Source organism: Haliaeetus albicilla, chromosome Z (assembly GCF_947461875.1).
Source record: "Haliaeetus albicilla chromosome Z, bHalAlb1.1, whole genome shotgun sequence".
Lineage (NCBI taxonomy): Eukaryota > Metazoa > Chordata > Aves > Accipitriformes > Accipitridae > Haliaeetus > Haliaeetus albicilla.
The window spans coordinates 18450899-18477839 of record NC_091516.1 but is presented as its reverse complement, the minus strand read 5'-3'; the positions used below and the strand labels follow the sequence as shown (position 1 = coordinate 18477839).

Genomic DNA, 26941 nt, shown 5'->3' with positions numbered 1-26941 from the left:
TGGAAGAATTGTGCTCTAGCTCCGCACAAATAATGGTTGTGGCTGTAGTGCCATGAATCCTGTCTGGTTTGGGACTATGTATGATGATTGCCTGCCTCACAGTTCCAGTCTGACTCAGACTGTGAAACTGTGTCTCCTGCTGCCAGGTGCAGAGAAATCCATCTCAACAAACCCAAAACCACTGTTACACTTTTTTTTTTTTCCTCAGTAAACTTATCCTTTGTAGCCCTATCACATAAAGTAATTCCTGGGTAGCCTGACCTTCTTCCAGAAAAACTCCAATGACCTCTTTGGCAGCTGTCAGCAGTCAATGGTTTGGCTGACTGGACACTTGAAGGAGAGAGAAAAGTCCATAGGGCCAGAGTTGAGCTTGATCTATGATTTACAATTAAAGTTAAGTTTGCCTGATGTCCTAACAGTTTCAGTACAAGCAAGAGGGAAGAGATTGCAGCAAGTGAGATCTGTGCTCTTTTGAGATCTGTGCTCTTTTTGTAAGTATGTGAGAGTGGGGAATTGAAACTTCCTAAGGTACTTCTTCTTGACTGATGCTTATGCCTACTGTTTCTCTTAACTCCATCTTCACCGTCCACCTGCCACCAACTCTCAAAGGCCTTGTTTGCTTTGTGGCCTTCCACACTAAGACAAATAGCCTATTTAGGGAGAAGTATTTATGCAAACATACCTTGCAATTAATAAAATTTTTTAAAGGATTTATTAATGGTAAAATAAAGAAAAAGGCAGAAAAATGTGAATGATGTGCAAGTTGTGCAAAACCTATAGGCATTTTGAGGTGGTAAAGGCAGGAGATAACCCTCTTCCTGAAACATTGTAAAAGATGGATCTCCCACCCGGAGTCATGGTGATTCCCAGAAAATGCCTTTGCAGAATACCAGTGTGCTACCAAGGGAGACTCTCTACCTGCATGAACTCCTCAGGGAAGCCTTGTTTTGTTGATTGCTGTATTCCTTCTCTTCTGATTAGCCATTTGCTTGCCTAACCCATCCACTACTTCCTCACTTGTTTGTTAAGGAGTCTCTACCTCCCCTGTGTCTAGGTGTCTGGCTTCCCTGCAGGTATTGAGACTTCTTCTGGAAGGAAAACAAAAGTGTTCCTTGTTCTCTTCCCACCTGACAGAAAAGGTATCCAAAGTTACTTCACAGTTACCATCACTGTCTTCTACTGATTTTGAGCCAGCTCTAGCTACAATAGGTTTTCTTCATGTACTCCTTATTTGGGAACAGCTCAGAGCAATTGCCCAAGAGTCAGTGACCTGCCTGGGGCATCTCATGAGCCCAGCAGTACCTGGCAGGTACTTGGCTGGGACAATCACCTAGATTGCAGGACCAGAGAAATATGGAGGAGACAGGGAATTGGGGAGAAGATGCTGCAAAACCAGAAGTCCCACTGTTAACATCTGCAAAAGCCGAAATTCCACTGTTAACATCTCTGCCATTTTGCTGGTTAGCCCATGCCTGGAGGATGCACCATTGGTACACGTCACTCTAGGACACTGATTTTTTGGTCAAAAGGGAAAAGGGACACACATCCTGCATGCTGCTCCATGAAAAGCCCTGAAGGTCAATAGCAATGATGCCATTTTTCTTATTATTAGTTATTCTTTAATGTAATTGTTATTAGTAATAGCATTCATATTCTACAAAACTAAATGCCACACCACAAAACAGGCCATCAGACTGGTTCATAAGAACATTTTTCAAATGAATAAGTCCTGAACTCAAATACCAGTAAGCCAATTTAGATTGTGCGCACGATCCAGGCTTTTCAGAGCACTTTTGGGCATCTAACAATGCTTGGCCATTAGGAAGCAAAATGCAACTTAGTGAAGCTGAGTCTGCTCTAGCTTCCTGGTGGATTTCATTTTCCAGCTATCCAAAACCACTGAAGTAGCATGCAAAAATTGTTAACTGAAGGAAAAAAATCTTATTACAAATATGGTGTTTAACTAAATTTTTTATGTTAGGATAGGAAGGATTTCCTCTTACCTAGTTCTCATGACCTAAATGTGTCCTTTCAGTTAGGTGCGTATTCTCCCTCTGTCATGAGGAGAAAGTAATTGTGCTGAAACAATTCATGGCATTGGAGGATGAGCATGTGGAAGAGTCTCCCTATATTCATAAAAATGAAGCCAAGACACTTAGCTTATCCTAAAAGCCTAATTTGTAAAATTGCTAAAATTAAATCAGACAAGTTCTGGTTTGGATGCAGAGAAATATAAAGTGGAGCTTATTTAGAGAGGACAGGTCTTTTCACATCATCTGTTATCTACCACACATCCTGCTTTTCTAATGAAGTAGCAAAATTTCAAGCTTCCTATCAACCACTCAGGAATTCAAGCACTGACATTTTGGACAGTAGGGTTCAGCTGCAGAATTTAAAAATAGATTTATATCCCCTCATTTCATTACCTTACTCATCTGCTATACAGCACTGTCAACAGTAACTTACCTTTTCTCTGGCGGGAAAGATAAATGTAACAGTTCCTGCTGTCTGGTGGAGCCTGATAAAGACATCAACTTCTGTTCCATGATACTAAGCATGCACTAATAGCACTGCCTTGCAAAGATTGATAATAACTAAAAGGAGTAGACTTTTCACTTTTACTTTAATATGCAAACAGCTGCTGCAGTCTCAAAGAGGAAGTAGAAAATGAAGAGATTGTCTGGAAGGGGAATTATTTATGTAGTGATATGAAACTAGTAGTGGTATGAAACTAAATTTGTGCATTGAGAAGAGTCAGTGCTTTTTCTACAAATGGCCCTAATATTTCCAAAGCCATTCTTGCACTGCAGGAATAATTAAAATTGGCCATCGCCTTCATACCCCTACTAAAAGCATGACCTCTAAAAGCATGTTGGGAAGCAGGAGGGGATGTTCAAGTTCACACAGCATCCTTGAAGAATCAAACAGCAAGAATCAGTATCAGAATATGCAAGCCCTGCCATGAATTAGGGAAATCACTATGTAGTAACTATTTACTTAACTGAGGTCTACCAACTCCATTATGGTTTTGGGATATATTTCTCTATCCTACTATATAGGGCAGCTTGCTGAGATGTATATTAAACACAATTTCACATTAGCTAGATCAAATACTGCCAGCAGTGAAGCCCTGGGCCAAGGGCTGCACTCACATTCTTAGGACTGCACAGCAGACTCATTTATTTTAAACTGAAAAATAAAACCAGAGTCCAATGAGATTCCAGCTGTCTCTTCTTTGTGGGAGCCATTACAGGGATGACATGGGTGTAGGCACTATTCTACACCCAAATCTTAGATACCTGATTTTCCCAGAAAAAGCACAAGTAGTGCTAACACTACTTATCAACAAGTTAAAGAGAGCAGGAAAAAAACCACAAGAAAAACACAACATATTTTATTAAAAAAATATAACTGTGAATAGCATTGTAATAAATAATTTTCATCTGTGTATGACAAAAAAAAAAAAAAGCTATTTTGCACCTAGCAAAATGTAACAAAGCAATAGCTTAAGAAATGGGATCCAGGAGCATGTTCCCCCCAGCATTTCTTAAGTAATCACATGAGCATTTATTTCATGTCCTAGAATTGAGAAGGTTCTCTTTCTTCTGTACTCAAGATGAACAAAAAGGCAGTCCAAATCAAGAGCCGTTCTTCCAGAATGTCCAAAGCATTGCATTATCCCCAAATGGTAAATCAGAATAGTAATGAGCGGTAACCAAGTAGTACCAGCTATATCACAAGGATATTAAATTCCCAAAACACTTTTCAGAGAAAGAGATCAAGAAGATCAGTATTATCTAATAATTGCCTAACCATAGTTGCCAAGAGGGTTACAGCATCTATTTCAGGCTTAGCTGTGAGTATCTGGTGTTTTAAGATCTACAGTAAGGACAGAAATTGCCCTGTCTGTATGGCATCTTGTCTTACTGCACCCTTATCTTTTTTGAGGATCAAAGTATTGAAAAAACTGTTCAAAAGCTGCAAAACAAAATCTCTGCAAGGAACTGAGAGCTCAGGTGGGAGAAAAAAAAAAAAAGAAAAAAAAAAAAAGCCCAGAAGGTGGCCTATTCAAGAACTAGCTATGAAATTCATGACGGTCATAGACCTAAAGTGCTTTACCTTAAAAGATCTTTTTGACGTGTCTTTGACAGTGCATAAACTTGAGAAAGCAGAAACTTGGATATTTAAATAAATACCTCCAAACCTAGTCACATACACAGAAGCCTGAATTCAAGGACTTTTTACACTATAATAATTCTATTAACTTCACTGCAGTTTTTCCTGAGTTACAACAATATGGAAGAAGATTGCCATCACAGAACAGAAATAAAAAAAGGAATATCCCCTTAACAGACAGAACACAGAACATCTGAGCTGTCAAACTTTCATGACAGAGGAAAAAAGCTTCCCCTGCTTTCTCTAGGTCTTCTCAATTTGCATATCTGTAAAAAGAAGAATTATATGAATAAATTATCAAATTACAAAATGATGAAGTCACAAAACAGTTAATGGCTTTGGGACTCTTTCCTAGAGTTTGGAGGTAACAAAAAAATATCCTTCATTGTCAAAATTAAAGATCTAAAGTGAAATTACTTAAAAGGTCAAATAGAAAGAGATGATGATCATGGGAGGAAATAAAGTGGTAGTTCAAACACACTGGTGGGAAGCGCTCTTCAGCAAATACAGTGAAATTGCTGTGGCTTAGGTCCCCCATTCTTTTAAAATCTTCTTTCAAAGTCTTTCAAATACATTCAGTGCTCTATCTGGTGGTAACCCTAGCAGCATATCCCCAGGCCTTAACTCCTTGACTTGGAGATCTATACCTGCGGGACCAGCAGGCTTACCTTTGTTTATGTTTACTACAGTAAAATGTAGCAGGGAGGGATTTGGGATGTAATTAATATAACTGCTATAGAACTCAGCAAGAACATGAAAGAAAAACTTCAATAACTTCACCCTTCTGTTCCACACCACAGTATGTTTCAGAGATTTCAGAGATTCAGTCATTTATTTTCTTGCTTTGCTGGGACAGAATCTCACGGCTTCAGACTTGCTTGAGTGTCCGTGATGGGTTAAGGTCTCCCTCCCCATTGCCATCACCACTCCTTCAGTTGTGCTGGCACAACTGTTTCTGTAGCAAAAGTGTGAGCTAGAGAAAAGACTAATTTGGGTTGTTAAATATCTCCACATCACATTTTCCTTTGCATGGCTTTTCTTTTTCTCTTTTAAACCAGATTAATTATTTGATACAACTCCCAGTACACAATGAGCTATGATGGTGAGTTTGTAAGACAGAGAATGGGAGGCTGTACTTCTCTTGAAGACTCTGTCTGTTGAAACAAGGGACTAAACAAATCAGCCATGAATGAAGGCTCTGATGACCATGGATGATTTATGCTGTGTGCAATTTGTTACTATTTTTCCCTTTATCATTTATACTTACATTTCAGCTCTTTGTCTTCAAAAGAAGCATCTCTGCAGTCATATGTATCCTTATCTTTTGACAGCTCTTTAAACAAACATACATACAGATAACAGTCAGCATAGTTTAAACTTTTCATGTAGTGATAAATCTTTGTTAAAAGCTGCTAATCTCAGGCTGTCAAGGAACTATGTGACTTAAACACAGATCAGGAGAAGAGATTAATACCAAATAATGTCCATTTTGGGCAAGTATTCTCAGGAGAGATTTTCTCAGGAAAACCCCAACTGCCAGTATGAACAAACTTTCACACAGCAGCTTAATTTGAATTGGTCTCCAAATAAAACCATACAACAAATTAAAAAAAACCCCAACCTTGAGCCATCATGAGAGGGGACTAAAGGATTTTAATCTCTTATTTCCCACTGTAAATATTAACTCTCTCCACTGTTTCCTCCATTTCTCACTGTCATGGTTGTACTGGCCATTCATTGAGCTTTGCTCATAGCAAGTAGCACCAGTATCCCAACAGAAGGAAAAAGAAACTGCTAGGGAAGCTAAAGCTTCTTCCTGTGTTTCTCTCAACAGGGCCAAACGCTCTGTCTTTAATGTTGTGACAAAGAAAGACCCTCAAATGCGCACTATAATACTGGAGGAAACACAGGATGATGCCAACACGGCTCAAATTGCAGCATAGGATCTGCACACCAGGATGTGCTGCCATCCTGAGGTATATGTTCCAGGGATCATGTCCCATCCTATCACAGACTTTCCAAAACACAGCACACCATTCTGTCTTTTTCTTGTGCATATCAGGACTGCATCTGCTCCTGGAACAAGTATGCTTTTCTTTCATGTTTTTGTTTCAAGAAGTTGACATAGTAATGAAAAGTCACTGTTCAATTGTAATTTACAGTTATTACATAAATGAAAATTAGAAAGTAAAATGAAAATTGAATGTAAATCTGCATTTGGTTGCCACCATTACAGAGTAAATTCTCAAGCAATTATTTCTACAAAAATCACACTGAGCTAGATTTATGCTGTATGTACATACTTGCTGTTGATGAAGTAGCCACAGGTGTTCTGTTGTCCTTATTTGCTCTAGCTGAAAGAAAATAAGAGATAAAAATCAAAAAGAAAACAAAATACCTACTTCAGATCTAATGGGGGCTTAAGCACACTGGTGGAAAGGGCTCACTTAGCATAGCATGATGATCGGTTCTCAAAACACTCAATTTCTTCAAAGACTTTAAAAAATATTCTTCAGTGCCCCCAGTCTGTCAGTTTCCTTTCCAATTCCCTTTCCTTGTTCCTAAGCCAGAACTCCATTGATGTTATACACTAAATCACTGGAAAATACTTGTTCAAATGTTTTTCCATTGTATATTTTCACCCAGAATTTGAACTTACTGGGCAACAGGGAACAAGAAGGGGATCACCTTCTTAGTGCTTTTTGAGGGGACAAAAAGCCCATAATCCAGGAAGGTTCCTTTCTGAAAGAATCATTTGTCCAGTCATCTAGGACAGCTTGGGTTTTGAAAGAAAAACCTGTTGCTACTACTTGAGCTTATGAAACAACTTGCAGTTTATAATACACACACACGCGCATATATTATATATAACATAATCATGATAATCACATACATCATGACATGTATATTCATTATCATGTATACACACAAACAAGAAATATTACACAAACAACCTAGGAAACTTCTGACCTTCACTGAAATCCCCAAATGGGAACCTTCTGAGAAGTCAAGGATTTTGCTGTCCCTTCTTCCAGTTTCATATTCTGTTCCTATTCCTATCACGTTCTTAGGACAAGTATATTCTTACACGTTATCTACAGGCCCTCTACAGCCTGTTAGCATCACCTGCAAGCCTATTAAGCTTACGAGCACTTCTCCCAGGACATGTTTCCGTAGCATGGATGCAGGAGATGAGTTTGTGATGAAAACACTGAATATCCACATTTAGTTCTTCTATCTATCTTTATTTATTTTATGGAACTTCAACATGAACGCTCAGTGTAGAGTTTGCTTATAGATCTTTTTGTTAATTTGTAGACAGAAATTAGGGCTGTTTCTGGTTTTCACTGTGGAAAAGAGAGCTGGCAGACAGGAAAGCCAACAGTTCTGCTATACCACCTCAGAATGTACACCTCTCTTAGTGTGGAAGCTTTTGAGATACCACTTGAAAAGACAGTACAACTAGCCTTTGCATTAATTCCAGCTGAGTTTCATGCTAGCTACAGGCATTTACATCTCCTACAAAACTCAAGAATTTCGAGGGAGCATTTAGTCAACTATCTTGTTCAGGTTTTTGGAGCATTTCTGCTAATAATTTACAGAGTCATGCCAGTATGATATTACAATGCTAAGAGTACTGTATCAGCTTCAATGCCTCTTGTATTTTTTCTCTGCAGACAACTTGACAAAAAAAATATTCAAAAAGTTATTTGGAAAAAAAGAAGTAGCTACGCAACGGCTAAAAAAAATCCACAAATTTACTATACAGAGGAAGAGTTCTGGCCAAAACCATAATGTTCAGTAAAACCACTCTCCTTTTGACATTTTCAAATGAGTCCTATGGATGTTCTGAAATCTGCATGACGTTACTCTGCATGAAGAGTAAAAAAATTTCCCTGAATATAAAATCCTCAAACACACCTACCTTCCCTCCAAGGAAAAAAACCCCACAAACAACCAAAGACAAAAAAATGTAACAGTACTTTTTTCAGGTTAAGCAACATATTTCAAACATTTTTTCTTTAATTTGGGGGCAAACCTTATTCTTTTCATGCTCAGATACCCTAAAAATTATTTCTCCAGGTTTTTTCCTTTGTTAGCTAGCAAACGAAAACAAATTACCACCAATGCTTTAGCTCTTCAGCATGCTGTGATGCTGAAAATGTCCAGTTCAAGTCAGTGAAGTGAACTGAAAAAGCTCAAAAATTAACAAGGAAATTAATCAAGTGGTATGAAGCCACAGTGGGAATACTCCCTCTTGTGAAAAAAAATCTTTCAGACTCAAAACCTTGGACATATAACTTCATATGTAGTTCACCATTTTTGTGGTGTTTTAACCAGAATAAAGATATATGTAGAATTCATAACAATTAGATCACTAAAAAAATGCTCTAACAGTTCAGTGGAAATTTTCAGAGAATAAAGGAAAAAAAGAACCCTAAAAAACCTCCAATGCCCTATGTGTTGCCAGCATTCTGGTTCCCAATCAAAAGGGAGGACACAGAATAGGAAACCTCCATTTCCAGTAAATGCATGAGCTGTGTTTGGATCCTTGAATAGATTAGACACTAATCTTTCTGCTCTACATCATTACCTATAAGAAAAGTTAATAGAGGTGCATGGCTAAGTGGTTTGTGAGAGGCTGACAACCTGTTCCACTCTGCTAACTTGCTAGTATTTAACTAAGTCAGGTAAAGAAAAAGAAATAAACAATGTGGTAAAAAATCTAGTGATTTCAGGAGGAAAGATCTAAGGCAGACTCCTATTATCTCATTCCACCTCTGCGAGGATGAATTAACAGACCATATTGAGAATAAGTGAGATACACTACAATAAATAATTTGAATACCTTTTCTTAGGCAGAGCATAACTAGAAGCACTGATCCAAAGAAAGCAGTCACAATGAGAATTGCTCCAACAAAACGTCTGCTCTCAGTCCACAGAACACCATCAGCTGAATCTTCAAGAAAAACAAGTGGGGGAAAGACATTACATAATTGCATAAGCTTCTCCCTTTTATTTTCATTTTCACCATATTATTTTTGCTATGAGAACTTCAGACATGATAACAGCATTTTAGGTTGTGTCTGAGTTCAGGTGCTGATGGTGCACTTCACCATATCTCACCCCAATAAAGGAAAAATAGGTAGAAGATATTAATGTTTATCTTCACTTCCTGCATTCCATGTGATAGTGCCTTTGATTCCTATCACAAATCCTGCTTGACACCAAGGTACGAAGCATTACATCTAGCTTAGTTTCCCATCAGGACTACAGAAAAGACCTGATTGAGAAAGAGAGTCTCTTTCATCTGGTAAAGCTCTGAATACAAAGGATAAGTGGCCTCCTTGAATCCTAGAGGTGTTTCTTGCTAAAACCAAACTTGGCCACTCACCACTCGTTGAAAGGACGACTTGGCTTTCTCACTCTCAGTTGCCTGTTTCCACCCCTTGCCAGTCCCAAAAAGTGTGCCAGCACAGGCATTTTTAAAACTGCCCGGTGAACAGGACCAGGGAAATGAGCTGACCAAGTAACAGTCTGATAAACAGTAATACTATTTTTGAGTTGGATCAGGTCTCCACTCTGGCTGTGCAAGAAAGCTTGTGCAAACATATCAGGGTACAATGCAGAAATTAAGAGTAATCAAAAGCAAAAGCAGTAGGGGTCATGCCCAGTTAACGGTCTGATGAGAAATTGTATTGGTCTTCTCCATTCATGCGTCTTCCTCCAATCCAGACTTTATGAGAAAAAAAATCTGTGTACAATTCGTTATATTTAAATATGCTCAAAGCAAAGGCTATTGTGGCAGGAAAAGACCATATTGTTCAAATTTATTTGACAGTTATCATCAGCAAAACAGAACATTCTTGGAAGGTGTGTTTAATTTATAGGGGTGGGTTTTATTTCTAGGCTCCAAGCTATATGCTTTTCAAATAATAGAACTTTTTTTAACACTCAGACTCAATTTTCACATAACTGTAGGTCATGCAAAATTCCTATCCTTGAATTCTGTCCACACATGCATGATGAATATCTTAGTACAGTGGAAGTGTACGCTCATAGCAAAACTTAACAACACAGTAATTTCTTTTTAGCCTTTTCAAAATTAGAAAGGAAAGAGAAACAAATCATGGCTGATTCAACTGGGACAAAATGACGTAGTACCTTGAAGTGTATTACCATAAATAAAATTTAGAAATGTTACCTGCTATGTGTAAAACCGCAGATGTATTTTCTTGCAGCTCTTTGTTCCAGAATATACAGTAAAAAATCTCATCAGTTCTACTTTTGATTGTAAGGGTACTTGTCACACGATACAGCTGGTCACTTCCAGTTTCATAACTTGTGTTTGCCTTATCAGTCAAATCTTCATATTCTCTGTTTTGCCATATCACTTCAGCTTGTGGATATCCTTCTGACTGACATGTCAACTTCCATTTGTTGCCTCCTGTGCTCACCACTCCTTGGGTTATAGTTCTATAAGGAGCTAAACAAATGGAGGAAAATGATTATTAGTAGGAAGCTAGAAGAACAGCATATATTAGCAAGACACCTTTTTTCTATCCCCAGCCCCTGGGTTGAGTTTCTGTACATCGGCTTGTTTTTTGTAAATAATACGCTTGACAGGAAAAGTAAATATCGCTATTGTGTCTCTCCATAGTAACTGGAGGTACAGGATTTATTACAATTTTGATGCTGTTTAGAAAACTGCATTAGCTTTCTGGTCTTTGTCCCATCTAAATGGTTTTGCAACACAATACCTTATATGTCATTACGGGAAATAAATGACAGAACATGGATTCAACCTAGTCGGAAACACCAAGTTAGACAGCTGCACAAGGGCCATGAGGCAGCTCCTGTCTCTGGAGAGGTTTCTGTAAATGCTAACCCAGACTTGTCTTCCTTCAGGGACTCCTCTGAAATCTTGTAACAGTATCAGACAGCGTTGAACCTCCTGTGGTTGCTCACTCACCCTTAACTCTCAGATTAATTGTCTTGTAGTCGGCTCCCCCGTAGCCAATAAGACAGCGGTAAAACCCTGCATCTCTGAGCTTCACATCAGTGATCTGAAGGAGAGACTGTCCCAAGTTCAGATTCTCCTTCAGCAGTTTTATTCTTCCTCTAAAGTCACTGTGCTGACTTTTGAAGTCTTCCTCTCCTTTAAGAAGTACATAAACCTGCTTCTTTAACTTATCTTTTTTTTCCCAGCTGACACTTAAATCTCCAAACTTTAACTTCCCATTCACTGGAAATGTGCATTCCATGGTGACATTGTTACCATGTTCCACAGTGTAGAGTGACTGGGGAGCTTCAACTGTGAATAAAGCTGAAAAACAAGATTTGGAAGAAAACTTAATTTTCCAATTATAAGCCCAGTCTTCAAAGTCATGTCTTACCATATACATAGGACATTTTGAGGACCAAAAGCATCTGCCTTGTTCAAAAAAGTTAAACATTTTTGCATGCGCTTGCCCAAGTTTGGGACAAACTGGCCTATTTATACCTGCAAACACCTGCTTTGTGCACACACACTGTGGTGCTGTACTAAAAACAGGCGAAAGTGTGTGCACAGCCCCTCTGCTGTTGCTTTCAGAACACTGCCACGGTAGCAGGTGATTGTTAGTGCCTCAGATGGGCATGGTCTTTTTACATAAATGTCGATTGTTTTTATACACAATGTAAAAGAATACATGACAATTCCTTGGTTTGACAGCAAAACTTTCCGTGTAATGCAAATGGTACCTTGTCTGAAATGGTGGCTATGCTGAAACACTGACAGAGATTTCAACCTGGCCCCATATCAAAGAACACATATTAAGCACACATATCTAGTTTAATGTAAAAGCATGCTAAGATCTTTTTATTTAAAGCATTAAGGAAAAAAACCCAAGCTAGCACCTGAAGGAAAACTGAGGAATTAACATTTCTGTGCTTATACATGGAAAGGAAACATACTTAAACAGTTCTTCTGCTTCTTACGACTCAGCTTCTTACCATTTAGGAAATGCCAGTAGAGTAAAAATATATATAAAAGCAAAGGCTTTTCCATGACGTAGATAGAACCTAAAATGATAAAATAACAGACAAATATAAATACCTGCTCATTTTCTAACTTGCACTGTAAAACACACTTTGTAGTCACTCCACACAAAGACCTGAACAGAAGGCACTGAATTCCACTTTAACCGAAAACATCACAAAATTGCACCTTCAACTAAGTAGACGATCAGGCAGAAAGCTTCCTGCATGGGTCCAAGAAGAACATCTAATTTTATTTACTTTAAACATTTGTCCTTGGTTATAGCAAAATGTATGCTTTATCACTATCTATCAATTTGTAACTAAATAATCACAGATAACTAACTGTTCCCCTAAACTGTAGCAGGGATTGTTGCTCCTGCTAGGAGGAGACTGGAGGAGTTTCCTGTATGTGTTCAGTGGAAGAAATAGAACTTAGTTCTTCCCCATCTGTTTGCCTTACTTTAACATACTGTGAACATACCCTGTTTTATAACACCTGGTCTCATAGTACTTATCACTGGACTCGTGAAGTTACCTATACTGTGAACAGAATTCATGCGTTAATCAATCACTTAATGAGTATTTACACAATAGTGCCTTTGTAAAACAGTGCAAAACCTGTCAGCCTACAAACAAAATCTGTCTTCTTTAATTTCTGCTGCTTTACATCTGAACATGTAAATTATTTCAATTTTCTGTCAGTTTTTCCCCTCTTTATTGACATAGCTTTTATACTCCTACACAACACTTCAACATTATGAAAGACTGACTAATGTCAACTCATACACTTAACCTTCACACACCCACTGCATTTCCCAAGTGTGTACTTTAAATCAGAGCAATACTAGTATCAAACACTGCCATCATTTTTCAAATTACTCTCAAGAAAAATTCAAACTCACTGTAATGGAAATCTTTTGTGAGTACAGAGAACTGTAGAATTTTATCTAAATAAAGTCCTCACTCTGGATATCCAAACAGCCACAAAAATAAGGAAAGATTGCCTTCAACTGTTTTCTAGTGATAGTTCCAGCAGTTGTATAAGAAATTAGGTGACTGTAACATGCCTCACCCTTCCTAAATGATGAATTCTATCTAGACTGCAACTCTTACTATTTTTGGCGAGATGTTTTATTTTTCTTTCTCTGGTCGTCAACTGTAAGATGACAGTAAAGTAACAATATTGTCCTGAATCATAAGACACATATGCCTTTACAGTGTCATGGCTAAAGGGAATTAGACTCCTCATAAAAATTTTTTCCTCAGATCTGTGGTGCCTGATCCCAGTAGCAGGTTTGCAGAAGGCAACTTAGATGAAGCCAGGAAAGGGAGTCAATCTAATAAATAGTTACGCAGGCATAAGCAATTACAAAAGGATGTTCTGCTACCAGGGAAGGGAAATAGAAGTAAGATCCTCAGGATGAAAGATGTGTTTCATTGATAAATAGATCCCAGGCTTCTTAATGTAGTTAGGTATCCAATTCTTTCCTTAGCCACAAGTGATGTTCCTAAAAGCACTAGCAAACTACTGCCTAATCCTGTGGGTACCCAAGAGTTTCTGGTCATGTGCATACATGAGAGTGCCTCCATCATGATGCCACTGCCTGAGTAACAAGCAGTCCAGGGCACCAACTAAGGTCCAGAGTAAAGCTTCATAAACAAGACAGAGGCATACCGATCTCATAAGTGTGCTGTGATCACACTTACTCTAGAGGCAAGCCTGCAGAAGAGCAAGCCATTGAGACTGATGTGTATAGGTGTACACCTCTCTGCGCTCCCCATGCCAGAATCACCAAAGCTGTAGCACACTCAGCCCCAAAACACTTTCTGCTTTTTTTAAAGTAGAGGCTGTAGCTGAGAGACTGCTCAGAACAAATAGGATGTGCACTACAGTCACAGAAAGAAACCTATACCAAGGCATGCAACCCATACCCACTTTCTTGTCAGGAAATCTGAATGCCAGTATGAACTCCGGGAGAGGTGTTCTGACTGACTGCTGGAAAATGGGTGACAACAAGTAAGCTTTTACGGTTCTAAGACCCACGCTTTTATCCTGCAATTGCTGAACATTAATTTGCATGCTTTTTCCCACTGTAGAGAAAAACAAGCCTTACTACACAGAAAAGAAGTATGACTATTACTTACAAAATTCCTCAAGACTGACAAAGTCTGCTGCTGTACTCAATTTTTGATTTTCAGAGAGAAAAAAAGTAAGTCCAGGTCAAATCCAGATGCGCATGAAAAAAAACCGCTCCAATAACCATTACAGACCCTTCTCCTGTTTCACCCTGAGCAGAAGGATCCCCTGGCTGGCTTGGTTGAAGCAGCTCAAGACCTAGATGCCAGTCAAAGATCTTTACCAAAGCTGCAATCTTCTCTCTATTTTTCTTACAGAACCTACCAAAATGCTTCTTCTTGCCTCCTGCCAGCTTCTGACATCTATGGCAAACACATTTTTATAAAAGCAAAAAGATATCCACTGTGCAAAATGCTCTTCAGTATTGCTGCTGTATGTTTTCCTCACAATCAAATGAAGAAGACAGGAAAAACAGAACTATTTGCCCAAAGAATTCTTGTGACAGAACTTAAATGTTGATGTAACTCCACCTACTTCTTTAGGAAACTTCCCCATTATTGGAAAATTCCCCACTAGGGAAAATTCTCTATTGCTAACAGTGGTTCACTGTAACCAGAGAGAGAAACACTGGGAAAATTAGTACATAAAAAGCCACAGGCATTTTAAGAAACATGTCTTCTCATCAAAGCTGTATGTGAGCAACAGCCCTTGAACTACCAGTAGAAAGAAGTCATCCATCTACACAAACTCAGGGTCCCTACAGTATTAATCTCAAGCTGTGCCAAACAGCTGCCAACAATGACTGGACATTTCTACACAGCTTACTCTTGTCTGCAAAGGTCATAATTAGGAATAATGGGAAGAGCATTACCTACCCTTCTCTGGTAAGAACAGATATTGTCTCCCCAAGATTTGAGCACAATGAAGGCCCCTTGCCTTGCTACTGTATAGTGCAAGAAGAGTTGTTAAGCCTATATATTACCTTAGCAAAAAATAAAGAGCACTGTCTTTTTCTTTTTCTTGATTCTAGAAGTCACTTAAGAATACAGAAAAAAACACAAGTATTGGAAGCCAAAGGATGTACTCACTTTAACTTGCAGATCGTAGTGGGATAACCTGGTTAACAGCACAAAACAGAACTTTAAACCTATGTTTCAGTGTAAGTTCACCTAGTTATGTTGTCTTTGCATATCTCAGAAAAGGGTTGAGATTCTCGGAAGAGTTAAAATACTGTGAAATGACCACTTAAAAGTTTTCAGAAAGTATTTTCTTCTTTTCACTTGACAGCCCACTCACAGTATCTGTCATGGAAGCAAAAACACACAATACACAAAACTGGTTAGGAGTTAACCTTTTTACTCGATGTGTGGGAGCAACATGGAGACAGTGGTATATGAAATAGCTGAATGTACACATTTAGGGTCTCATAACCTGAAACCACCTTAGGAGGTTGAGGGGGTGGATTTCTGCAATAGGTGAGACGGATGAAGGTTAGTTTCCACTGATTTCTTCCGTACTTAAAAACAGGTTTAATGACATTTTCTCAGAAAAAAAATATGTAACAAAAAGAAACTGAAACAAATTTGTAAAATCCTGACTGTGAGACCACAGAAGCTGTTGATGTAGCTAGCTTTCAATGTCATGAATTTAGTTTCCTCTTCCTCGTTGCGTGCCTTGAGGTCACAAGAGTTGCTTTTTCCATATAAGCATTTAGTAGCAAATAAAAGGCCAGGACAGTTTGGTGGTTTTTTTTAATTTTTGGCAGTTGTTTGTTTGTTTTATATATATATATGTGTCTCTCTCTATGTATACACATATGCACATCTGTATGGATACATACACACACACACGTTTTACCGCACAGTCATATACTGCAGTTGGTCGGGTTTTGCCTGTTCTACCTCTGTTCTGCCACGGATTTTCCAGACAAATACCTCAGCCTTGCCCGTCTCTGGGTACTCCTTAGCAAACCCCACGACCGGAGCAGCCTTCATTCAGGGAGGGAGCGCCCGGGAAGGCGCCGGCAGCCGCCGGCCCGTGCCGCGGACGCCCCACGGCAGGACGCGGTCCGTGCCGCGCCAGGCCGGGGCACCCGCTGCCGCCAGCCCCTAGCCCCTCGCCCCTCGCCGGGCTGAGCTCCGGGACCGGCCGCCTGCCCCGTCCCCGGGCGCAGGAGCGGCCGGCGGGGCGCAGAAACACCCGCTCCCGCCCTCGCCGACAGCGGACCCGGGGGCGGGGGGGGGGCGGGGCCGCAGAGACCCTCCCGGCCCGCCCCCGGCCCGGCTCCCCCCGTACCTGGCGGACCCTCGGGGCGCTGCGGGCCGCCTCCCCCGGCGGCTGCTCCCGGCGGTGGCCGCTGGGGCTCTGCGGCGCGGCGGCGGCCGCCCCGCCTCGCCTCGCCTCAGCCCGACCCGGCCCTCCGCGGTCGCCACCGCTGCGTAAGACCCCGGCCCCGGCCTTCCCCGCCCGCCCCCACTGCGGGGTCACCGGCGGGGACCGCGCCGGGAAATCCTGCCGGCTGCGGCCCTTCGCGGAAAGCCCCGGCGCCGGGCTCCCAGCCCCGCGTTTCCCAGCGCTCAGCCGGAGCGGCCGGGGAGCCCTCCCGGGCCACCTTCCCGTTCCCGAAAGCCAGCGGCTGTCAGGAAACAAAACCGAAAGCGGGCACCAACGCCGCTCCCCGTTGCTTTCCTTCTTGCCAAAAGGTGTACCCGGCTGGAGCGGCACGGCGCATGGCTCAGGCAGCTCGCCCCCCCCCCTTTTTTTTTTTTTTCAAAAGGAAGCACTTTCGTGGTGAAATCCTGTCCTTCACTCCCCGAACAGATGGCTTGCAGGGTGAAACCTACTTAGGTGGAGGAAGACTGGCGTCAAAGGACTGGCCATCTGTCTGACTACACAGCATCTGGGATGGCCATAAAGTCCAGGAGCTGCCTGCTGCTTCTCCAGAGACAGAGAAGCAGTCCAACTTTATTTAAACAGCTCTGTTCCCTGCCACTTAAAGATCCTGCGGAGGGATAAAACTCCCACTCAATAACCTGATAATACAATCTGATAATACAGTGTGATATACAGCTTCTTTGCTGTGATAATGTTTCTTATGAAACGTAACCCGAGCAAGATCTCTGCCACAACTTTCCCGAAAGAAAGCAACCCCAAAATAAGACTATTACTCAGGACATTAATCTACCAAAGAACCAAGGAGCCATTGCAAGAACAGTTTACTAAAGAGTACATTTACAGGGTGGAATATAAAGTAAATTCAAAACTGTAAGCCATGGCAGCATGCAGGTGGCAGAGATGCGTACCGAAGGAGGGGAAGGACACCCAACCCCCCATGCCTCTCTGTGCTGTAAGTATCAGGTACTGCCACCTGCAATACGAAGTTAAGGTTTTCATGGGCCATAAGCCAGCAGCTGCTTGAGAAGCCAGCAGCGTCCCTACCTGGAAGACATCGGGTTTTCTGTTGATACAGCACATTGCTGTGGAGATGCTTGACAAAGATCCGTTCCATTCACTGACTTGGGTCCAAATCTTCCAAAATCAGGTAACACGAGTCCCTCAGAAAGGAGGATGTGGAATATTAAGTTGTATCATAAAAGCTCCTCGGCACCCCCCAGAGGGGCAATGGCAGGTGGGGGAGCCCAAATAATACCCCGTTCCTGCTGCTCCCAGGCCCATCACAGGAGATACCAGCCCATCAAAGACCCATCTCCACAAGCACAGAGGAGCACAGAGGCCCCAAGGCAGGTGGGAACGCAAATAAAAGGCTCAGAGGAAGGGACACCCTGCCTAGAGCACTCCCAGGAAAGCCTCAGCCCCAGGTCTGATGCCCACCAGACTGAGCCAACACCACAGCACCTTTCAGCCTGAGGGAGCCGCTGCCTGGTGGTGTGCTGTTGGACACATAATGGGATGCAGGGGAAAAGCATTTCGGTATTGCACAGGGCTTGTTATGAGACGCTTAGGGAAGGAACCAAAGGTTCCAAAGGGATAGATCTAGGAGATTTTGGGAGGAACAAGTATGAGACAACAGAGGGATAAGTGGTTAAAAAGGACCAGTTGCATAGAAATAGTTGCTGGATGATGCACTTGTCTGGCCATGCCCTGCACCCAGTCAGTGCAGTCTGTCCCCTTTTCTTGTCAAATCGCTTTTCTGACTCTTTATTCGGGGTGAGTGTGTGTGTATATGGGGGTCTGAGTGCCAGCAACTGGAGTTGTACCATGGGTCGGAGGACCCACGGGTCCCTAGTGCAGCAACTAGAGACCGGAGTGGGTGGACTTCAGTGCCAGCAACTGGAGCAAGATCTTGGCCATAGGGGCCCCTGTGTCTGGGGTGCCAGCAGCTGGACTGGGACCATGGGGCAGAGGGGCCCTGTGTCTGTGTGCTGGTGGCTGGGGACACTTGAGTGACACCAAGTGCCAGCCCCTGGGATGGGCGTCGTGGTATAACCCCAGCTGGCAAATAAGCACCACACAGCTGCTCGCTCACTTCCCTCCCCTGCAGTGAGATGGGGGAAGAGTATCAGAAAAAAGTAAAACTCGTGGGTTGAGATAAAGACAGTTTAATAAGACAGAAAGGAAAATAATAATAGTAATAACAACAATAATGACAATAATAATAATAAACGAATTGGAATATACAAAACAAGTGATGCACAATGCAATTGCTCACGACTTACTGACCAATGCCCAGTCAGTTTCCAAGGAGCAACCCGCCCTCCCCGGCCAACTCCCCCCAGCTTATATACTGGGCATGACATCACATGATATGGAATACCCCTTTGGCCAGTTTGGGTCAGCTGTCCTGGCTGTGTCCCCTCCCAACTTCTTGTGCCCCTCCAGCCTTCTTGCTGGCTGCACATGAGAAGCTGGAAAATCCTTAAGTTAGTATAAACACCACTTAGCAGCAACTGAAAACATCAGCATGTTATCAACATTATTCTCCTATTAAATTCAAACCCATAACACTATACCAGCTACTAGAAAGAAAATTAACTCTATCCCAGCCAAAACCAGGACAATGAGGCAAGTGACCAAAGGCCCATATTCCCTGGGTGCAATGCCCGGAGCAGGAGGGTGTGTGAGTGCGTGCACGCAAGCAAAGATTCAGCTGGATGAGCCGGCAAGTACGTGCGGTGTGTGGGAGGCAGGGGGTGGGATTCTCTGAAGGCAAGACCACAGGAGGAGCTGGGACCCTACTGAATGGTCCAAGGGAGTCCCAGACACCTGCTGGAGAGACCATGGGTCTGGGGAGTCTCTAGGGGAGAGACCTAGTGGGAATGTGGGGATATCTCTAAGGGAGAGACCATGGGTGGTTGGTACTGGGGGAGCAGGGGAGTTCTGGCCAGCTCTAGGTGGAGGTGTGTGCGGGGCGAGTGGGGTTTATGCATGTAAGGGAGGTGTCAGTACCAGCAACTGGAGAGTGGCTGCAGACCTCGTGGGCTCATGTGTCTAGATGCTAGACTAGGAGACTGGGATCCAGGGGCAGCTACTAGACAGACTGAATGTCTGAGCACAGCTGCGGGAAGAATCCACCTTGTACGTATGTGTATACATTCCCACCAGCAGACCTCTGTCCTGCTCAGCCAGAGAGAGTAACATGATGAAGCTGCTGATGCTGTTTGTGCAAGCACTCTGCATGTCTGTCTGTGTCATCTGTATGGCTGGCTGTGTGTACGTATATAACGTGGCATATACATGAGCTCTATGTGCATGTGCCTACTGGGAACACATGCTCAGCTGGCTGGACCTGTTGGCATGGGGCTGCAGCAGCCTCACCTCTCTTGGGCTGTCAGATCTGCCTGAATCTCCTGACATGCAGAACTGCTCCTTTCAGCCAGAATCACAGCATCAACAACTGTTACTCCCATTCTCTGTGTGCTGGATACCTTTCAAAATAAAACACACAGAGCTACATTTGGAATGCAATAGCTGGAATGTTTTACTGTATTCTGTCATAAACTCTGAACAACATTTATGGACTTAACCTGCAAATTTACTACTGCACTTATACCTGCAAAACTACTGGTTGTAGTTGAAAATAATGTGTTGTTTTCTGTAGAGAAATCAATTTTTCTACCTTTGTTCCTCTTATTGGCCTGCTGACTTAATGAATGATGTCTACCCCAACCTAAATACATGCCCTGGTCTGTTATTGGTTGCACTTTATCGCTAAATCTGACATTAGAGACAAGACTGAACTTCTATAATGCGTGTGTTAGTGAAACTAATTCCATTTTCCATATGGAAGTGGAATATGGAAACATTTTCCAATTGGGAACTGAAAGTAGCTTATGCACAGTACAACCGCATCCTTCCTGAGGCTTCTGGAGCACAGGAAAGCAGCTTTGGATGGCCACGTTTGGTTTTACTGCACATCTCCCCTGTTTTCAAACAAGTACCTCAATGGAACTGTATAAAAATGTGCATTTGCCCTCAGTATGCTGAAGAAAGAATACAGATTAGACTAAGCTTAATGACAGGTACACTTAAAGTATTATTTACGGCCAAAGGGGAAACAGAGCTTCTGTATAAAACTAAGACTTTTCTGCTATCACACCAAGCCTGCATTTGTCTACACCACATAACTATGTTAGTCATAAAATCATGGTGGTACCATGCAAAGATAACGAAAAATAAAACAAATTAGCCACAGAAAATGCATCACTTAGTGAAACTGCTGCCAGAGACAAGCCAAATAACACCAAGCTGCAGGCAGGTCAAGAAAAGTTTAGATAGAGCAGGCCTGAAAAACCTCAGCCTGAGGCCTTGCAAACTCAGTACAAAGTTTATGGCCAGCTACTAGGACTGGAGATACAGTATCACAAGGCTATGTGGTAACAACAGTTCCCTGGGACTACAGGGATTAGGTGTAGTAGTTACAGTGTATTGTAGCATACCTAGCATATGTAGGTTGTGTATTGGTCACATTTGGTTTTTAATATGCGGTGTTACATATGTAAAATCCTTCTGTGGATCTAAAGACCGCAGGTCAAATAGAAGATCGGTGACTAAAGTTAATACCTGGCTTTACAAAGCTGTCTTCATCACCAGGAAGCCTAAAAGGTGTAGCCAACCGATACCTACTAGACCATGCCTCAGAGCACATCTGGTTCTCTGGAAATCCTTCTCACATCCACAGGGACTGCTGCAGAGGGTAACTAGAGCCCACTGTGATAACAGCAACAGCGTCCACGACCTCTGCATACACCACAGAGAAGAGGACAGAAAGTTGTACAAACTCCATAATGATAATCCAGAAGTGTTAGGGAACTTCTCTAATGGTATCAATCATGATCAGGTACTGGAGGGCTCTGTTAGACTAACAAAATGTGACAATATGAGAAAGACAGTAGAAACAAAAAATGAAATGTTAAAAGCTTCTCTATTCTTCAGTTTCTTACAGTGAAGAAAATGCTTTGTAGTAAACACTATATCAAATCCCACTAGAAAGGAAGAAGATAATCAGATCATGGGAGTGCGTATCACCTGGTTAGCACTTGTGATGCAAGAATCCTTTTCCAAATGAAAAACCAAATAAGCAAATACGAGCTGAGCAATCATTATCCCTGGGAATTACTAAACAGCAGCATATCTCTTTACTAACTTCTTCACTTTGAAGTCAGAGGTGAAACAAATCTATTCCACATGTTGTTATCCAGTGGGTTCTTCTCCAGCTGCAGATTTCACCACCCAAACTAGCAACAGAATTTGGATTTTGCTTTTAAAATATCAGGAATTTGATGAGCAGGAACTAAAATTACCCAACCAGTTTTGTCCATGCAGTTCAGAAAAGAGGCACACTGGTCATGGGAACTGGTGCCAGACATGAAGGTAACCAGTACAACTAATTCAGCTCATATTTTAATAAGCTTTACATTGTTTAGTAATAAACATGACATTTGTAAATGGCAAATTTACCTATACAGCTAGGTAGTGTACATAAAAATAAAGCTACAAAACAGTCACAAAACCAGACAATACAGTCACTAACCAGTCTGAGAAGTCTCCTTCCAGTAAGAACAACAAACAACTACAAAAGGATTCCCAGAATGAAGAGGAAGCTTCTAGTTTAAGACCAAGTTTACTGAGCTGATAAATGCTTTAGTTAACTAAGAGGATTAGATAACATTGGGATGTCCCTTATTGCAAACAAAAAAATGCTGTGTCAAAGCTAAAGGTTTACATTCACTCTGTGTACGTTCTCCAATTTTCAAAGTTCACATATCTATATATATTCTCACACTTCCTTTTTTTCAAAAGTTGAATACTACAGGAAAACAAACCCCCCAAATCTTCAAGGATGTAATAATTTTTTGTCATTAACAGAAGATAGCAGAAATCTGGATTTTTTTGCTGAACACTCATACCCAAAATAGAAATAAGCAATTGTCACAAGTTAAAGAACTAATTATCATGGGGTTAAAAAAGTCTTACAGTCATCCATGTTTAGTCAGTACACTTCTAGTGTACTCATATAAATATGTTGTGGTAAAACAGGGAAATTGGTTTGCTAAAGACTATGCACTTAGGGCATTGATTTTTATCTCTTTCAAACTGTTTAACTATTTTGATCCAGCAACTTTAAAGTTGTAAGGTATTAAAAAAGCATTTGCTGTCCCATTTTGAAAAATGTTGACAGATTTTGGAATTTAATTTTGTAGATAATCCTTCCAGTTCTATGGAATCAATCAGGCAGACTGATACAGATGTAACCTCCTTTCCAAATATTAATTCTACAGGCTACCTCTAGCACGATTTGCTTCCTTATTGATTTGGATTGTGAAACTGAAGCAGATAATGAATTGTTTTATGCCCAAACCATTATAGTAAAATTCAAACTGATTCATCCAAGTGCACTACATATAAAGATAAGAGAAAGAGTGCTTGCTTTCTTTTAAACATTTCTTCTGGTTGTTCTTCTATGTTCCTTTTTCTTTCTTGTCATGTAAAAATCACATTTAACTTATCCAATAAACATCTGCATTGGCACAAGTTATACTTATTTCCATTTTTTGGTTACTTAATTTTTTTGGTTAAGTACCACAACCAAAATTTCTAAGATTTAATTATTTTTGGACCAACTATTTGTGGAGAAAATACATCTTATAATTTAAATCTTTAGAAAAAGATGACAAGAAGGAGATATGACTGCCTGGCTAATGGCTGCCAGTTTTGCATTCCTACAAAATGTCTTTATGGCTGTGCATGGGTCTTCTGCAACAGCAGCAATCCCTATAGCTTTCTGGTCTAATGGAACACTGCCTGTCCCCAGAAATGCCGATGATCCAACAGCACCATGCGATATATGATGCTGCCTGATTTTTTTCTCCATATCATGACCTGACAGATTGGTGGCAACAGGCCATAGCCTGGAGTACTGGGACAAGAGCCTGTGCCTAAGTGTAGGTTTTATACTGCTGTACTCCACAGGACAATGGTTCCCAGCTGACGATGTGCCAGCACATCACGAATAAGGCACTGTACTGAAGCAGACTTGGTGGCATGACTTAACCCAGCTCTTGTTCTTCATTATGCATTTGAAACACAGTGGTAGCAAGATGCTGATGGAGGCATAAAACAGGTATCAATCAGCTAAGCAGGACAGAGATTATGGATTTGACTGTGGCTCGTCAGAGGTGTTTCTGATTGCCTGTAACAGCCACTCAGATGAAAAGCAGCAATGTGGCTGGGGGCATGGGAACTGGAACAGGACAGGCAATGTTCCCCAGTGCGGTGCCATAAATATTCACAATGTCAGTGAAGTCATACTGTTCAGCTCGTGTCTACAGCAGCAAGCAGGTATCAGCAAGGATAGGCAAGTGCTGCAGCCCCTGTTGCAGATGGGCTCCTCCCCAGTGTCTGCAGTCTGGTGTAGCTCAAACCTGCCTCCCCACCACATGCATAAACCATAGTGGCTCTTCATGCCCTGTGCAAAACTAGCCTCCATTCTCTCTGCTACTTCTGAAGTCCTTAATACTTTCTTCAGAAACTAGCCTCATTTCCCTAGCAATCAGCCACAGTTTCCCCCCTTGTTCTCTATTCTTATATTACTGAAATCTGCTGCCCCATCATGTTAACCCCTCCGCAGAAACCAGACCTCTACGATAGAGGTCTACCAGAGCTGCAATACAGAGTTCTACTGCACTCTGAAACATCTTTCTGCTCAAGCAAAGAAGAAATTTGGGCAGACCGAAATGGTTTGCTTGGCTGCAAGGGGCTCGGCGGGTAGGGGTGGATGATATCTTTGGTAACCTGCTTTGAAGAAGAATTACATTCTCTCAAATTTACCAGTGAGAGACCCATCAATCACCGTTTTCTCCTCTGAAGCCCAAGTAAAGAAATGCTTGTCAGTGGCTGCCAGTGCAGTACTGCCATCTTGCGTGGAGCTGGAGTATAGCAGGAAATTTCTGCCCTGGATCTCTACTGCATCAGGAGCGGGCAACACCTCAGGGAGTTGCGTGCCACCTTCGTGTTCATCACAAAAGCCACTGCTCCAGCCCACTTGGAGGATGGATTCTTCTACTCAAGGATGGACAGGTCCGTTACCAGCAGTGCGTAATTTCATCTATTAGTTATAATTTTTTCTGTCCTCCTCTGCCTTCTCACTCTCTGACCCTTTCTTACAGCATTGCTCTCTCCCTCCTTCTCAGTATGCCCCTCTTTATTAATTTTTCCAGTTCCTTCCCATTATTATGCTAATCTCCATTTTTCATAACATTTTACACAACCACCCATCACTCATGTATCTAACAGACTTCCATGTAGCCTTCCACAAAACCTTACTACCTTCTTGGATCGCAAGCAATTAGAATTAAGTACACATAGTCCAATGCATCCTCCAGTTCTTTGCACAGGATTGTCATTTTGTGAGTCAGCTTCCCTGTTTCCCCCTCCCTTGGTTGTTGCTGTCATTGACAGAGAATGTTTTGATTCTAGATACAACCTTACGAACGTATTAAAGCCCGGAGAAGTTTGCCAGAACAGAGCTTTTCAATGTTCCTTTCCTATGACTCACAGCTAGTTTAGATAAACCAAGACTTATGCAAGGATTTTTATTCAATTGAGCAATATAATACCTTCAGTAAAACTATTAACTGTGGGCAAAGCCCTCCCTTTCAAAGGGGTATGCAGAATCTTGGGCCAGAGGCCTTCATCCTTGCAAATGCTTACAGCTATAAGCAATTAAATCAACACTTTATACTGTAAATTGACAGCAGAAGTTTGACATGGACCAGTCTCTAAAACCTCTGGAGCTGAAAATACATCCTACCGTCATGTTTTTAAAGTTTGTAACTCCTTAGACACCAAAACTATGTGTGATCAAGCGATTAAATACTTTTAAAAGTCACAGGCATTTCCAAAATATCACCAAAAAAAATCAAGTTCTTGGAAAGACTTGAAGTAAAAGTGTTAAGCAATTTTCCACAACAGAAAAAGAATTGGGTTTTTTCCTTACTTTTCTTCTATTTTTGCTGTGCCATTAAAAAAAAGGTGAGAGAGAAAAAATGGGAAGAGAGCTGTCTTCTCAGACATTTTTTTCAAAACCACAACCTTTGCAAAAACGTATGCATTTAGAAAATTAATTAATACTAACAACAAGCATCACTTGCAGGTCAAGACTTTAGCAGATATAAGTATGTGAAAGTGACACTGACTACAACTGAATCTTGAACTAGAAGACTCTTTCTGGAAAAAGATGATTAATTCTTGTTGTAAGGCGAGATGGCAAATTCCACTATGAGATGGCGTTTGAAATGCCATATATTCTCATGGACTGGTGTTGGAAAATTTAATTAGGTACTCTTTAGCGCCAAAAGAATCCCAGGAATCCTATCCAATATTTGTATCACTCTTTAAAAAAACAGCTGGCAGAGCATAATTTTTGTCTCAACTCTTTTTTAATTACAAAAATTTAATTTCTTTGGATTTCAAAGTCAGCCTTTAATTATGATGATGCCATGAAAACATTCTGACCCATGATGAAAGGCAGAGTAAGACAAGAAGCCTAAGTGTTAAAAGCATCGAATTCCTTACTCTGCTAACTTACACTTAGCACCTGGTTGCATCATGCCCGAGTTGTGAACCTGCCAGGGCCCGTGTATGCATTTCACCTGGAGAAGAGATGTTGGAAGTTTCTCGGGACAGTTTCTATAGACCAAAAAAAAAAAAAAAAGGAAAATCGGGACTGGCAGTTCCCATCCGGCGCATTTTCAATACCCACCCAAGCTGCAAGCACAGGACGAAACCCATCGCTTCTTCACACGTGTATGTTCTGGAGTTGCCTGAAACCTGCAACGTCATTCCAGTGCCACAATACTCCTCGGTTAAAAACGCACGTGGTACCAGTCCCACTCGAACGGGACCGCATTTTTTTCAGGCCGCTGGAGGATTTAGCTCAGAAAGAAAACAAAAAAAGGCGAGGCGAAGCGTTAACCTGGTTACAGAAACCAAGGGCCCAGCCACATACAAGCGGTGCCGTTCCCCCACAGGGACCTTTCAAATGGCGGCGGCCGCTGCCCTCCCTCACGGAGCACCCGCCGGCCGCGCGCGCCCTGCCCCGCTCTCCCGCCCTCACGATGCCGTGGAGCACTGGGGCGGCGCGCGGGGGCGGGCGGCAGCCCCGGCGGGGCGGGGCCAGGCGAAGGGCGGCAGGGGCGGGCGGGCAGC

At 41.7% G+C, this 26941-nt stretch overlaps 1 protein-coding gene across 4 annotated transcripts; it reads right to left on the bottom strand.

Moving 5' to 3' along the window:
• Positions 1-3372: 3372 nt before the first annotated feature.
• On the bottom strand, positions 3373-26831 carry CD274 (CD274 molecule). Of its 4 annotated transcripts, XM_069777600.1 has the most exons (11): positions 26496-26831; positions 26331-26422; positions 15364-15576; positions 14135-14194; positions 12172-12240; positions 11150-11503; positions 10382-10663; positions 9026-9136; positions 6480-6530; positions 5444-5509; positions 3373-4442 (listed from the first exon to the last, which is right to left on the bottom strand). In XM_069777600.1, exons 5-11 carry the CDS (start codon positions 12224-12226, stop codon positions 4420-4422), a joined length of 942 nt encoding a protein of 313 aa, XP_069633701.1. In that variant the 5' UTR covers positions 12227-12240; positions 14135-14194; positions 15364-15576; positions 26331-26422; positions 26496-26831; the 3' UTR covers positions 3373-4419. The 4 variants fall into 4 exon arrangements, with proteins under 4 accessions (XP_069633701.1, XP_069633698.1, XP_069633700.1 ...); XM_069777597.1 differs by lacking the exon at positions 14135-14194; XM_069777599.1 differs by lacking the exons at positions 14135-14194; positions 26331-26422.
• Positions 26832-26941: the final 110 nt, after the last annotated feature.

Coding starts and splice junctions, on each gene's coding strand:
- CD274 (XM_069777600.1), bottom strand. CDS start 12,226: ATGGAAAAGCCTTTGCTTTTATATATATTTTTACTCTACTGGCATTTC. Junction 10,664..11,149: donor AATTAATCTGAGAGTTAAGG/GTGAGTGAGCAA, acceptor CCATTTGTTTAG/CTCCTTATAGAACTATAACC. Junction 6,531..9,025: donor TATGCTCTGCCTAAGAAAAG/GTATTCAAATTA, acceptor ATTTTCTTTCAG/CTAGAGCAAATAAGGACAAC.